The sequence below is a fragment of the Podarcis bocagei genome (assembly GCF_964188305.1).
Source record: "Podarcis bocagei genome assembly, chromosome: 10".
In the NCBI taxonomy this organism is placed as follows: Eukaryota; Metazoa; Chordata; class Lepidosauria; order Squamata; family Lacertidae; genus Podarcis; species Podarcis bocagei.
Window position 1 is genome coordinate 33905331 of NC_138135.1, and position 12736 is coordinate 33918066.

General features: G+C 41.6%; 1 protein-coding gene across 9 annotated transcripts in view; it reads left to right on the plus strand.

Moving 5' to 3' along the window:
• Nucleotides 1–12736, plus strand: part of TNRC6B (trinucleotide repeat containing adaptor 6B) — a 113340-nt gene that overhangs the window by 8662 nt on the left and 91942 nt on the right. For 6 of the 9 annotated variants that reach the window (XM_081210868.1, XM_081210861.1, XM_081210860.1 and 3 more), the window contains one exon: nt 10894–10961. The exons of the other annotated variants lie outside the window; for them this stretch is intronic. In XM_081210868.1, the coding sequence (XP_081066994.1) occupies nt 10894–10961 (68 nt within the window). Of the gene's footprint in view, nt 1–10893; nt 10962–12736 lie in introns of those variants that run through there. 9 annotated transcript variants of the gene reach the window in all.

Consider the following 12736-nt stretch of genomic DNA (forward strand, 5'->3'; position numbering starts at 1 on the left):
TAGTAATTTCTGTGGACTGGCTTAAATCAACCTTTTAAGAAGCTTATCTACTGAAGAAGTGTATACCGTATAACTCATTTGAACCAATTCATGTAACACTTAGGGTAACATAAAATATCTTTAGTTTAGCTAGTTTTAGCTAAGTTGCAAATGTCACAAATTATTACTGTTTTGTTGAACAAGTACTTGATGGAAAGTGTGTAAAACTCATTCATTACAGCTACTATTTGAATTGGTAACTGTAGCCCATCTTGAAAACGCAGCAGCATAAATCTGTATTCTGAATAAGCCTTTTCAGTCTAGATAAAGGTTGAAGAACAGTTCACATTAGGCTACCAACACAATCACAAAACTCTGTTCCCTGATAATTAACAGTAAGTGTTATACTGCTGCTTGCAAATTTTGCAGTGTTCACCTATGCTTCTCTGATAGCCCACTTGTTACCTGTGATTTGAAATTAAGTGTTGTGTGATAGTAGTTTTATTTAAGACTAGAGGAGGTGGAGCCTTCACACATTCTTCAGAGGTTTAAAGGCCAGAACACAGAGACCTGTTAGTGCAGCTGTCATGGTGCTGGTTCCCAGCTTGGCAAGCATAGTGCTCTGCTTGCAGCCTAGGCATGTGCAATTTGTTTGTGGTATTTACAAGTAATCCTTCTGCTCAAGTGTGTGAGGTGATATGCAAGCATTTATGTATGTGTACATTGCCACTTATCTGAGGATAACTGTTACTTGCTACAGATATCTAGCAAATTGCTTGGCTAAAATTAATATTGGAAGTATGGTATTGGCACTAAACATATGAATCTGCTTTTTATGGAGTCTGAGCACTCTTCCATTTGGGCCAGTACCATCCATTCTTGCTTTTACAGCTTTGTTACTTGATCTTATAACTGGAAGTGTTTGAGTACTGTAATTTGTGCAGTGTGTGTGCTATCACTGAGCTATGGCCTGTCCCACAATCAGATAAACACATTACTACCTTAATTTGGATAACACTGAATGGATTGTGGTACTGAAAGAGCGCAGTGATGGGATGTAGATACTACAGGAGCTAAGGAGTATGCACATGCAAACTCGTTCATCATCCAACCTTGTCCCTACTGTTTTTATATCTGAACATGGACTTTTGCATTTCAGTATGCTTTGGAGCTTTACCTGAGTAATTGCTAATACAGAGACCCAGAGCAGTCAATTATGTTGAATGATTTTAGTATCAGTTGTGCACTCTAAATTATTGCTCAGCAATTTTCTTCAGATTCTTAGGCAAATTACATTCTGCCCCAGTAAAAGGTAAATTTTTATAATTGGTTATTGAGATGAATGAGGCATAGTTGTACACAGTACTGTTTTTTTAGAAAAAGAGGTGCCGGAATTCACCTCCCTTGTTCTCTTGGAATGGCAATGGTGCCCACATGAGAGGTGCCGGAACTTGTTCCGGTGAGTTCCTGCTGAAAAGAAGCCCTGGTTGTACAACATTTGTTAAAGTAAAAGTGTTGTAGTAATATTTGTTTGAAGTGATCCAATCCAGTTCTTATTTGATTTTATTTGATATACAGTGGTACCTTGGGTTACATACGCTTCAGGTTACAGACTCCACTAACCCAGAAATAATACCTCGGGTCAAGAACTTTGCTTCAGGATGAGAACAGAAATCGTGCTCCGGCGGTGCGGCGGCAGCAGGAGGCCCCATTAGCTAAAGTGGTCTTCAGGTTAAGAACAGTTTCAGGTTAAAAACGGACCTCTGGAACGAATTAAGTACTTAACCCGAGGTACCACTGTATTCCAAGCTAGCTAACCTCTTGGAATCAGTTGTCAAGCTGGCCACTTTACGTTTGGGCTTTGTTTCCTCTGGGCTCACAAGGATGAGTTGGCTTGTGCTTCTTTTGCTCATGCTGGAAATTTTTTTTGTTTCTGTTAGTCTTGTGTTTGTAATGGGAGAAAAAGACAAACACTTTTATGAAACCCTTTAGCTATTAATGCTATTGTGGCTGGTGGAAAGGAAAGAAACTAGGTTGTAAATCCTCTCATTGTTAAAGCATCTCCAAAGATACTGACCAGATTACATAGGAAGCTGCTTTGCTTCACGACTTGGTTCACATTAACATGCTCCCCCCCAGAACTTTTATAACAGCTATCCCCCAAATCGGCCCCTCCAGATGTTTTGGGACCCAAAACATCTGGAGGGCTGAGTTTGGGGATGCCTGTTTTATAAGATCTGTTCTTATCAAACATAAAGGAGGATGCAGGTTCAAATCTCCAGTTGGCCATGAATCTCACTAGAGTGACCTTTGGCTAATGACACATGCACACACAGAGCTATTGTGAAGATAAAATGGATGGAGGGGAATGGAGAGGGAAGGGGGCCATGTGAACCACACTGAACTTGGGGAAAGGGTATGATAAAAACATAAACTAAAATATTGTAGGGTGATGATCTCACTATGTACTTGATAAAGCCTAGAGCAAAACATTTTAAGATGTTTTTATATTGCTGCACACAAGCAATTTATGAGAGGCTGATATATAAATATTTTTATAAGGTAATAAATATAATTTCCTGCTCTTGGGGAAACCATTCTTATGTTATTTCTCTGCCAAATGTGTTGGAGTGGCTCTGTGACAAATCTGAAGCGCATTTTATGGCATACCCTTGGTTTGTATGATGTACTGGCCAGGCCTATTGTGCTTAGCAGTTGCCCCTGGACAAAGTGAGTGCACTGTTGAACTTGCCTAATATGTCCCCCCCCCACGTAATTGCATATTGGTAATAGTAAGCAAATTGCCCAGAAGCTATTCACCTATTACAGTTGTTCCTCGGAAGTCGAACGGAATCCATTCCAGAAGTCCATTTGACTTCCACAATGTTCATGAACCAAGCTGCAACGGACAGGTTCCAAAGAATGTTCCAAAGAATGTTCGCAAACCGGAACAATCACTTTTGGGTTTGCGGCATTTGGGAGCCAAAACGTTTGTCTCGCAAGGCGTTTGACTTCCGAGTTACGACTGTACTAGTTTTCTCAGGAACCCTAGGCCTTTCTTCCCCAATAGTCCACCTGAGACAAGTGAAAACGGGTATTTTTGGAAGGGAAGGAAAAGGTATAAGTTGTCTGTGAAAGAAGAATGGGAGAACAAATTATAAAAGATGGGTTGAGAGGCATGTGGTTGTGGAAAGGGAAAATCTGCAAGAGCCTCTGGATCAGCATGTTTTGCCTAATATTTTGTCACAATACCTCCAGAGAAATGTTATGCTTAGCTTGAGTAAAGGTGAGCAGTGGAATTCCTTTCCATGAGGAAATGTGGCAAATAACTTTAGCAATTTCCAAAGATGGGCTAGATAGCAGGAGAAAGTGATGATGTTGGCGCCCTCCCATCAGATGTCAAGGAGATAAGGTTAGAAGACATCTGAAGATAGGGAAGTTGTTGTTTTTTAATGTTGAATGTTTTATTATGTTTTTATATGTGTTGAAAGCCACTCAGAGTAGCTGGGACAACCCAGTCAGGTGGGAGGGATACTTACTACCACTACTATTAGTATTATTATTCCAAATTTTAACTCCATCCTTTTTGTGACTAGCAGCCTCTGACATTTTTTTCATTCCTCTTCCCTGGTTCTTTTACATTCACTTCTTCCTCCCATCATAGCTTTCCTCTTTTAACTCCCTTCCATTGTAGTCCCAGTTTGTTTTCTTATTTATTATTACATGTCAATGTTTATCTTATTTTCTTATTTCCTTTAACACCTCTTTCCTTTTCCCCTCAGAGGAGGGATACCTTCCTTCCTTCCATCCATCCCTCTCTCTGCCGGAACCTCTCTGTTTTCTGGTCACCAGCATGCAAGGACCTGCAGGCGGTGGCATTAGTCTGACTGTGGCAGAGCTAGAGGGCACTGAGCAGGCTATGACACTGAAGCCCACCTGAAAATGACCCAAGCTCTATTGTTCAAGAAACACTGGCCTAGGATGTCTCGAAAGATGGTAGTAACTAAATAAGACACATGCTTATTTGTGGGATTACATAACCATTGCTTAGGTTTTAAGTAGGACCAGTGGAATATCCTCATGGAACATTGTGGTCAAAAGTGGAGTCTCCTACAGTGGTCTGTGTAGATGTGCACATTCCTGAAGTAAATGAATACTATTTGTTGGATAGGAAAATTGAGTGAATACTGTACTTGCCCATGGCCCGTCATCTGATGCGTAGAGACTTTTAAAACTTGGTTGCACTTTATGCTTCTTTTCACATGTAAGGGAAGCCATAATTTCTGCCACTTAGTTGCCCAAGTGTCGGGTTTGTGCACTGTATCCTCTTGTGAGGGGGCAACCTAAGTACACATCTTTGCATAAATCATTGTATCTTAAACTGGGAAGACAATTTAACTGCAAACAGAACTGGAAGCCATAGTTTGACCGTAGATAAACTATGGCTTGCAGAACTCAAAACTTTGCCTGTTTCTACAAAGAAGTAAGTGAGTGAATTGAGGAATGCAAGGTGGGAGAAGAGTAATTAGCCAGACCATGGTTTGCCATTAAAAGCATAAAGCAAAGCAGTACTGGTGTACACAAAATAATTTATACCCATTTAAGTGAAGGGAAGTAGCCCATTTTGAAATTTTAGACTTCTTACTCTTTGGTGTTCAAAGCAACTTACACAGAAAATTAAAATACTTTTTAAAAGAAAAAGCTGATATGGTGTATTTCATATGCTGCATTACCCCTTGTGATAATAGTCATACAGCCACATTTGTACTCTTAATTTATTCTTTGACCTATGGCAGATTTCTTTCATCTTTATAATAAGGTTTTAAAGTGAATTCAGATAAATTGGATTCTAACATTTGTAAAGCAGCAAGTAATGACAGTCTTCCTATTGGTTATGCAAGACAGGAGTTTAAAATTGGCCAACTCATGTTGCACAACCAAACAGTGGATGTCTGGAGATGATAAGAGCTTATCTCTAAAGCCCAGCAAGGTGTTAGGCTCATACTTAAAGCAGAGGCTCCTGAGTTGTAAGAATTCTGGCAATGCCATTGGGCTGAAGCGGTTAGAGAAATATGGAGAGTAAATAGTTGGTGAAATTTTAAAAGGTAAGGGATTTGTAGAATTTATTAGTCTACTTGGATCAGAAAAGGAAGTGCCTATTATGAATCATGTATGGCTTGAAGACCAAGAAATGTTGTTAACCCTTATTTCCAGTAATTCTTTAGTTTTATTCTTTAATTGTATGCTCTCATGTACCCCATAACTGGTGACTTTTTTTACCATGTATGTCTTAATTATAGAATCATAAAATTGTAGAGGTGGTAGGGACCCTGAGGGTCATTTAGTTCAACCCCCTGCAATGCAAGAATATTTTGCCCAATGTGGGGCTTGAACCCTGTGATTAAGAGTCAACTAAAGCATCCAAGACAGATGGCCATCCAACCTCTGCTTACAAACCTCCAAGGAAGGAGAGTCCACCACATTCCACTGTTGAACAGATCTTACTGTCAGAAAATTCTTCCTGATGTTATGTAGGAATCTCCTTTCTTGTACCTTGAAGCCATTGGTTTGTGTTGTGCCCTCAGTAGCAGGAGAAAACAAGCTTGCTCTATCTTCCTGTGATATCCCTTTATATATTTGAAGATGGCCATCATACCTCCTTCTTTTTTAAAAAGTAATTTTGTAGCCTTCCTAGAAAGTAAGTTATGGGTAAAGTGATTTATTTGAAATGAGAGAGGTGTAGCTACCTTGTATATCTTTCCTGGTACAGTGGTGCCTCGCAAGACGAAATTAATTCGTTCCACAAGTTTTTTTGTCTAGCGAATTTTTTGTCTAGCGAATCACGAATTCCCATAGGAATGCATTGAAAATCAATTAATGCGTTCCTATGGTCAAAAAAAGTCCAAACAAAGCCAAATTTGGTACAACAAGAGTTTATTAAGTGCTCTTTAAAGTCACACATACTGTAAAGAGCATTTCAAAAATTGAAGGAACAATAATTTAAGTTTCTAAACATGACAGAAAAACATTTAAAAATCAACAAAGTGTACAGTACATTTTCTAAGACTCTGGGGGACAATTCGAAGAACGTTCCTCTTCCACTCTTTGCTTCTTGCTGAAGAGCCTGTCCATGGTCTGCTGCTTCATCCGCCTTTTCAGCACCTCCCTGAAAGGCGACATGACCCTCGTATCAAAAGTGTTCACAAGGTCATGTGCCACGTGCTTGTCAGGGTGGTGCCGCTGTGCAAAAGCCTGCACATCCTTCCACTTCAGGCAAATGTCCCTCAGTTCTTTGGAGGACAGCCGTTCCTCAGTTGCTTCCTCCTCTTCCAGCGAGGCCTGCTCCTGCGCAGCCTCTGCCTGCAGTTCGACCAGCTCCTGGGTGGTCAGCTCGTGGTCGTGCTCCTCCACCAGCTCGCTGATGTCCTCCTCTGTGACCTCCAGGCCCATGGTCCTCCCCAAGGCAACAATGTCCCGCACCACTGTTGACTCTGGTGCATCAGAGTCACTTGGTGCCACACAGGCTGCGCCAAGCGCAATTCAAATTTCTCTGGCTGATCCCGTTCCAGGCCGTGGTGATCATCTTCAAGCAAGTGACGATGTCGAAGTGGTCCTTCCAGAATTCCCGCAGGGTGATGGTGGTGCAATCAGCCACCTCGAAGCATCGCCTGAAAAGCTCCTTGGTGTAGAGTTTTTTGAAACTGGCGATGAGCTGCTGATCCATCGGCTGGAGCAGTGGCGTGGTGTTAGGCGGCAGGAACATGATGCTGATGAAGCTGAACTCCTCCAACAAGTCCTCCTCAAGGCCTTTAGGATTAGCAGGAGCATTGTCCATCAGAAGCAAAGCCTTCAGCGGCAGGTCGTTGTCCAGCAGGTACTGTTTGACAGCAGGGCCAAAAACATGATTGACCCAGTCCACAAACAGCACACATGTGACCCAAGCCTTACTTTTGGATCGCCACATGACACTCAGCCACTCCTTGTTGACCTTGTGTTTCTTGAAGGCCCGTGGGTTCTCCGAGTGGTACACCAGCAGGGGCTTGATCTTCAGGTCGCCGCTTGCGTTGGCACAGAAGAGCAGGGTCAGACGGTCCTTCATGGGCTTGTGACCAGGCAACTTGGCCTCCTCCTGTGTGATGAAAGTCCTTTTGGGCATCCTCTTCCAAAACAGCCCGGTCTCGTCGCAGTTGAAGACCTGCTGTGGAACGTAGCCCTCCATCTTCACAACCTCCAGGAACTCCGCTGCAAAGTCTTCAGCCGCAGAAACATCAGAACTGGCAGCCTCTCCATGCCAGAAAAAAACACACAAGCTTCCAGATTCTTGCAAACCCCTCCCCAACTGTTCCCCCAGCCACCCAGCACACAGAAATTCAAATCCAGAAATTTTTAAAAAAAACAGCAGAGTGGCCCAATGGTCACAGAAAATCATAAAAATGCAGAAAAAAACACACAAGCTTCCAGATTCTTGCAAACCCCTCCCCAACTGTTCCCCCAGCCACCCACCACACAGAAATTCAAACCCAGAATATTTTTTTAAAAAAACAGCAGAGTGCCCCAATGGTCACAAAAAATCATGAAAATGCAGAAAAAAACCCACAAGCTTCCAGATTCTTGCAAACACCTCCCCAACACCAAGTCCTTGAATTCCAAACACCCCAACCCAAAATTTAAAACCCCCCAAAAAAGTTTTAAAAGCTTAACTTACCAAATGGCTGCAAAAGAAGTTTTGGAAAAGCTTCAAAAATCACCAAAGTCTTTAAAAAAAAGGCTACTTCAAAAAAGGCTACTATGTACACTGTGTTCTATGAGTTGCTCCTTGAAGTCAAGTGTTAAGAAAAAGGAAACAAACTTGCAAGACGTTTTCGTCTTGCGAAGCAAGCCCATAGGGAAATTCGTCTTGCAAAGCAACTCAAAAATGGAAAACCCTTTCGTCTAGCGAGTTTTTTGTCTTGCGAGGCATTCGTCTTGCGGGGCACCACTGTACTGAGTAATGCTCTTTGTTGTTATGCAGCAGCAGCATCTCTGTGTGTGTGTTCGTTCTCAGTATTCAGAACCAGCAGGACATGGAATAAAATTGTCAGGGATGGTTGTTTCTGTAATTTTGTGTTATAATATGCTCCCCATTGCAACCATTTTGTGAATGGTCCCCCAACCCTCTAAAAATTCAGTGTACGCACTAGTGCAAAACATTTGGTGACCTCAAGAGTAAGAGTTTTTTCCCATTTGAAAGTCAGCCTAAATTTGCATCTAAGCATATAAATTAGCATAATACTTTATGCACATGAGTCATGGACCTGTGCCCTTAGTCTTTTAAATACAGTGGTGCCTCGCAAGACGAAATTAATTCGTTCCGCAAGTTTTTTCTTCTTGCGAGTTTTTCGTCTTGCGAAGCACGGTTTCCCATAGGAATGCATTGAAAATCAATCAATGCGTTCCTATGGAGACCGTCCGGGGACAGAGGGGAAGCGCCGCTCTGTCCCCTCTTTTGAAGCAATGGGCTGCGGGGAGAAGATCGCTTCTCCCCGCCGCCCCTTGCTTCAAAAGAGGTCCGGGGACAGCGGGGAAGACGCGCTGCACTTCCCGCTGTCCCCAGACCTGGGGCTGCGGGGAGAAGATCGCTTCTCCCTGCCACCCCTTGCTTCAAAAGAGGTCCGGGGACAGCGGGGAAGACGCGCTGCACTTCCCGCTGTCCCCGGAGCTTGCGGGGCAAGCTTCGTTTTGCGAAGCAAGCCCATAGGGAAATTCGTCTTGCGAGGCAACTCGAAAACGAAAAAACCTTTCGTTTTGCGAGTTTTTCGTCTCACGAAGCGTTCGTCTTGCGGGGCACCACTGTATCTGGCAACACCACTCTTAAGGTACTTCTGGACAGGGTAAAAAGCTGAAATATATGGCTCGGTTTGCTAGAGAACTGAATTTTGGAATTCTAATAATTTGTACTGGTGCATTGGACATCATACTACCCAGCCCTAGAGGCGGCACATGTAAATAGCTTCAGAAACAACCAAGAAGAAAAACACTTTAAATCTTTTAAGTCACTGGAGTAGCCAACATGATGCCCTCCAGATGTTGATGAGTACAATTCGTATCATACCATGCTGACTGGGGCTAATGCGAGTTGGAAGTCAAACAACATCTGCAGGACACCTCTTTGCCTATCCCTGCATCATGCCTATTCTGAAAGCAGACCCTATCAAATACTTAAGCACACAGTTACAAATCTGTGAACAAATACATGGTCCGGTGCAAGCGTAATGCTGCATCATATCTTGTCCATAACCAGATGCACTGAAGCCAGTGCTAGTCATGATTAGTTGGAAGCCAGAGTTTACAATCTTAATTCTATTCATACTTAATAAGATTGCAGAACATGTAACACTAACCGTGGAGGGTGAAAACATTGTGGGATGGAGACTCGGAATCACAGAATTGGAAGGGACCTAGAGTCATCTAGGTTTCCTAACAGTTAAATTGAAACATTGTTTCTTAACCTGCAAAAACAAACTGATAGTCACACTCAAGTGATTGGTAATGTTCCAGTTTTTTTAGCTGCTGTACTGTATTTCAGCCATTTTTCATCTAATCTCTGGAATTCGGGTAGTATGCACTCATCACCAAAGATATGCTCCATGATTTAAAAAAAATAGTGATGTGACCAATCTCAGTTTTCATAAGGAAAAGATTTGGTAGTTTACTAGAAAATGTGAAATGCCTTAATTATGCAGCTACTCCTGTAGCTCTATATAATGTTAGTGCTAAGGTTTCTAGCTAGTTTCTTACCCACAGGAAATTTTGTTTGTTTGGAGAAGCATTCAATTATTTGAGTCTTTATTTGCAGTCTGAAGTGATGTACACCAGACACAGGTTTGCCATCTCAGTGAAAACTAGACATTGGATGCCAGGGCAGGATGTGGCCTTCAGCCACATCATAAGTTGTGGAAGTTCTGCGAATTATTTGCAAAAATAGTTTCAAAAATTCACGCTTTCACAAGAGAGCATTTCCACGTCCATATTTTTCTTTCCCCACTAGCTTCTCCTCACACTGTTGCCCAGCCTCTGCTTTCCCATATGCTTTCAGTCTCTGCCTGTGTCCCCAAATCAAGGTTTGTTAAACCCTCACTATTCATATTTGAGCATCTTTCTAATCTATGTATGAGGGGAGGGAATGACAGCAACATTTTAATCTCTCCTGGGGTGACACAGTACCTTGGCCATATCAGTGTGAATCAAATTTCCTGACCCCCTTCTCCACCCATAATGACTGTTGCCACGGAGCATGCGTAATATAGATGTATAGAATGGGAGATGGAAAGTCCACAGTGGACTTTAAATTCTAAATGAAAGGCAAGCCTCAATAGCACATTTAAAGTTTTGAAAGCATCAGTCGCTTCGGCAGATGTTAAAGCCTTCTTAAAAGAAGATGGGTTATTCCTACAGGAAAGAATCCTTCTGTCCCCAACGTTTAAATGATACTCATCTGGCTATTGTGTCCAATTAAGTTTGGGAAATTCAGACTTTTCACTGAGGAGAATTCTCTATACCAAATTTAGAATGGTCGGACAAATGTTGATTTTTAATAAAGAAAAAAGCATCTCATTGTATATAATCAACTTATACAACTTATGCAGAATAAAAATATGGAAGCCCTTATATGAAAAAGTAAAGAATCTAGGTCCCATATTTACTCATTTCATGTTTCAACATATAAAACTTTCTTCTTCATGTTTTGGCTTATGAGTGCTAACCATGATAGTGGCAATATGACCGTGGGGTGTGCATTTGTTAAACTTCAAATGGCAGTCTCTTGGTTAGAGCTAACAATGGAAACTGGTGATAAATTCTGATAGGGAAAAGGGCCACTTTGGACAAAATGTATTTTGCTCCATCAATGCTGACCTGCAATGCTTGCCTTCGCAGATGGAACATGAGGATTTTGTAATGGAAGGGCATGGCAAGACTCCACCTCCTGGTGAAGAAAACAAACAGTGAGTCATGTTTATTTAAAAAGGGCCTTAATCAGTAAATTATACAAAACATGTAGGATAAATGTGTCTGAAGCATTGCTTCCTTTTTAACATATTCACAGTTTTGTTGTTTTACGATTAAATCTTAAGCAGCTAAAATAAGGGTTGTAATCCTAAACACACTTACTAGGGAGTAAGCCCAATTGAACACAGTGTGCCAGGTTCAACTAATGAGCCACACTCATGTAAACCCAGACAAGGACCTGCTAGGGCAGTGTATATCCTCCTGCCCCCCCATTGGCTTTGGTGTGTGTGTTGAAAGAACCCCCAGAATAGCACAGGGAAGAGAGGAGGAGAAGGATCGTTCTGTCTGGCAAGCTGAAATGCTTGGGCTGATGGAATGATTGTCATAGTGCTACATTAAATACCTCCCAGTAGAACTTACTTTTGAATTGACATGTGTAGGGTGGCCTTTCCTGGAGAACATAACATATTGCCAGTGGTGTGTGCAATCACTTTGTGGTGTACATCACTTTGTTAGAGAAATCACAGCAGTATGCAAGGTAGGGCCTCCCTATTAAGTTTATGATGTTTATCTTAGAAAGTATCCTTTTTCAAATGTGGGCCTTACCTTTCAAAGGTAAATTTGGATTTTTCACTTCTAATATGCCCAGACATTAACATGTATGGTAGCATAGTGAATTATTTTTGGCAGTGCGCTCTGATTTTACAGTTTCTGCAGGAGGAAATTGTTTACATGCTCAGTACCACAAGAAGGTATGTGGTTGCATTGATGGATGCATTAGCCTTTTATTCCTCCACCCATTGTTCTTAGATTCCTAGTTCTCATTCCACACGGTCTTCTGTCCCCTTCCAGCTACTCAACTTCTGTACCCTGTCTTCTTTTTCCTCCCTCGTAGGCATGCACATTGAACTTCGTAGCCCTCAACCCTTTGAGCTGTCCAACGTCCTTGTCTCTGCACTCTACCCCTCCCAACAGTGCACAGCTGCCCTTTTCCCTCTCAGTGTCCCCCCCCCTTCTTGTATGATATTTACTGTTCTATCTCTGTTCTATCCCTCCTCTACCACACTTTGAATGTTCTTCAGTATTACTGATTCTCACCCCAAAAGAGAGGGTGGGTTTACAGGTAATAAACATATGCTTATGGATGGGTAACCTGTTCCAGTCAGAGGACCACATTCCCTCATGGACAACGTCTCTAGGGCTTTGCGCCAGCAGTGAGGTGGGTCTGGCTCACGGATAAGGGAACCTGTTGGGCTCTAACTCCCGCCAGCACTAGCAGGCATGGGCAGTGGAAAAGGCTATCTCTATTTATCTCACCAGCTCTATTTAATGATTAAAATGTATTCAGTTCATTTAAACGTTTTTAAAAGAATATCCTCTTCTCTCATGGTAATACGACTGAAACCTATGATTTCCTACACACTGCTGAAATTGAAACCAGACTCAATACAATATTTGCTTCTTGTGGTGTTACAGTTTTCTGATACATTTCCAAACAATGCTATCTGCAGTTCTACTTTTTCCCTATATTTTCCAGCACCTTGAGTAAAATACATGCTGCTATTCATGGTGATATTATATTATATTATATTATATTATATTATATTATATTATATTATATTATATTATATTATATTATATTATATTATATTATATTATATTATATTATTATATTCACACACAATTTCACTAGTTAAGAACTGTGTGGGTACTGGAAAAAGAGCTGGGTATGAAAGCGTTGAATCCATACTCCTGATTTGCTTAAGACTTC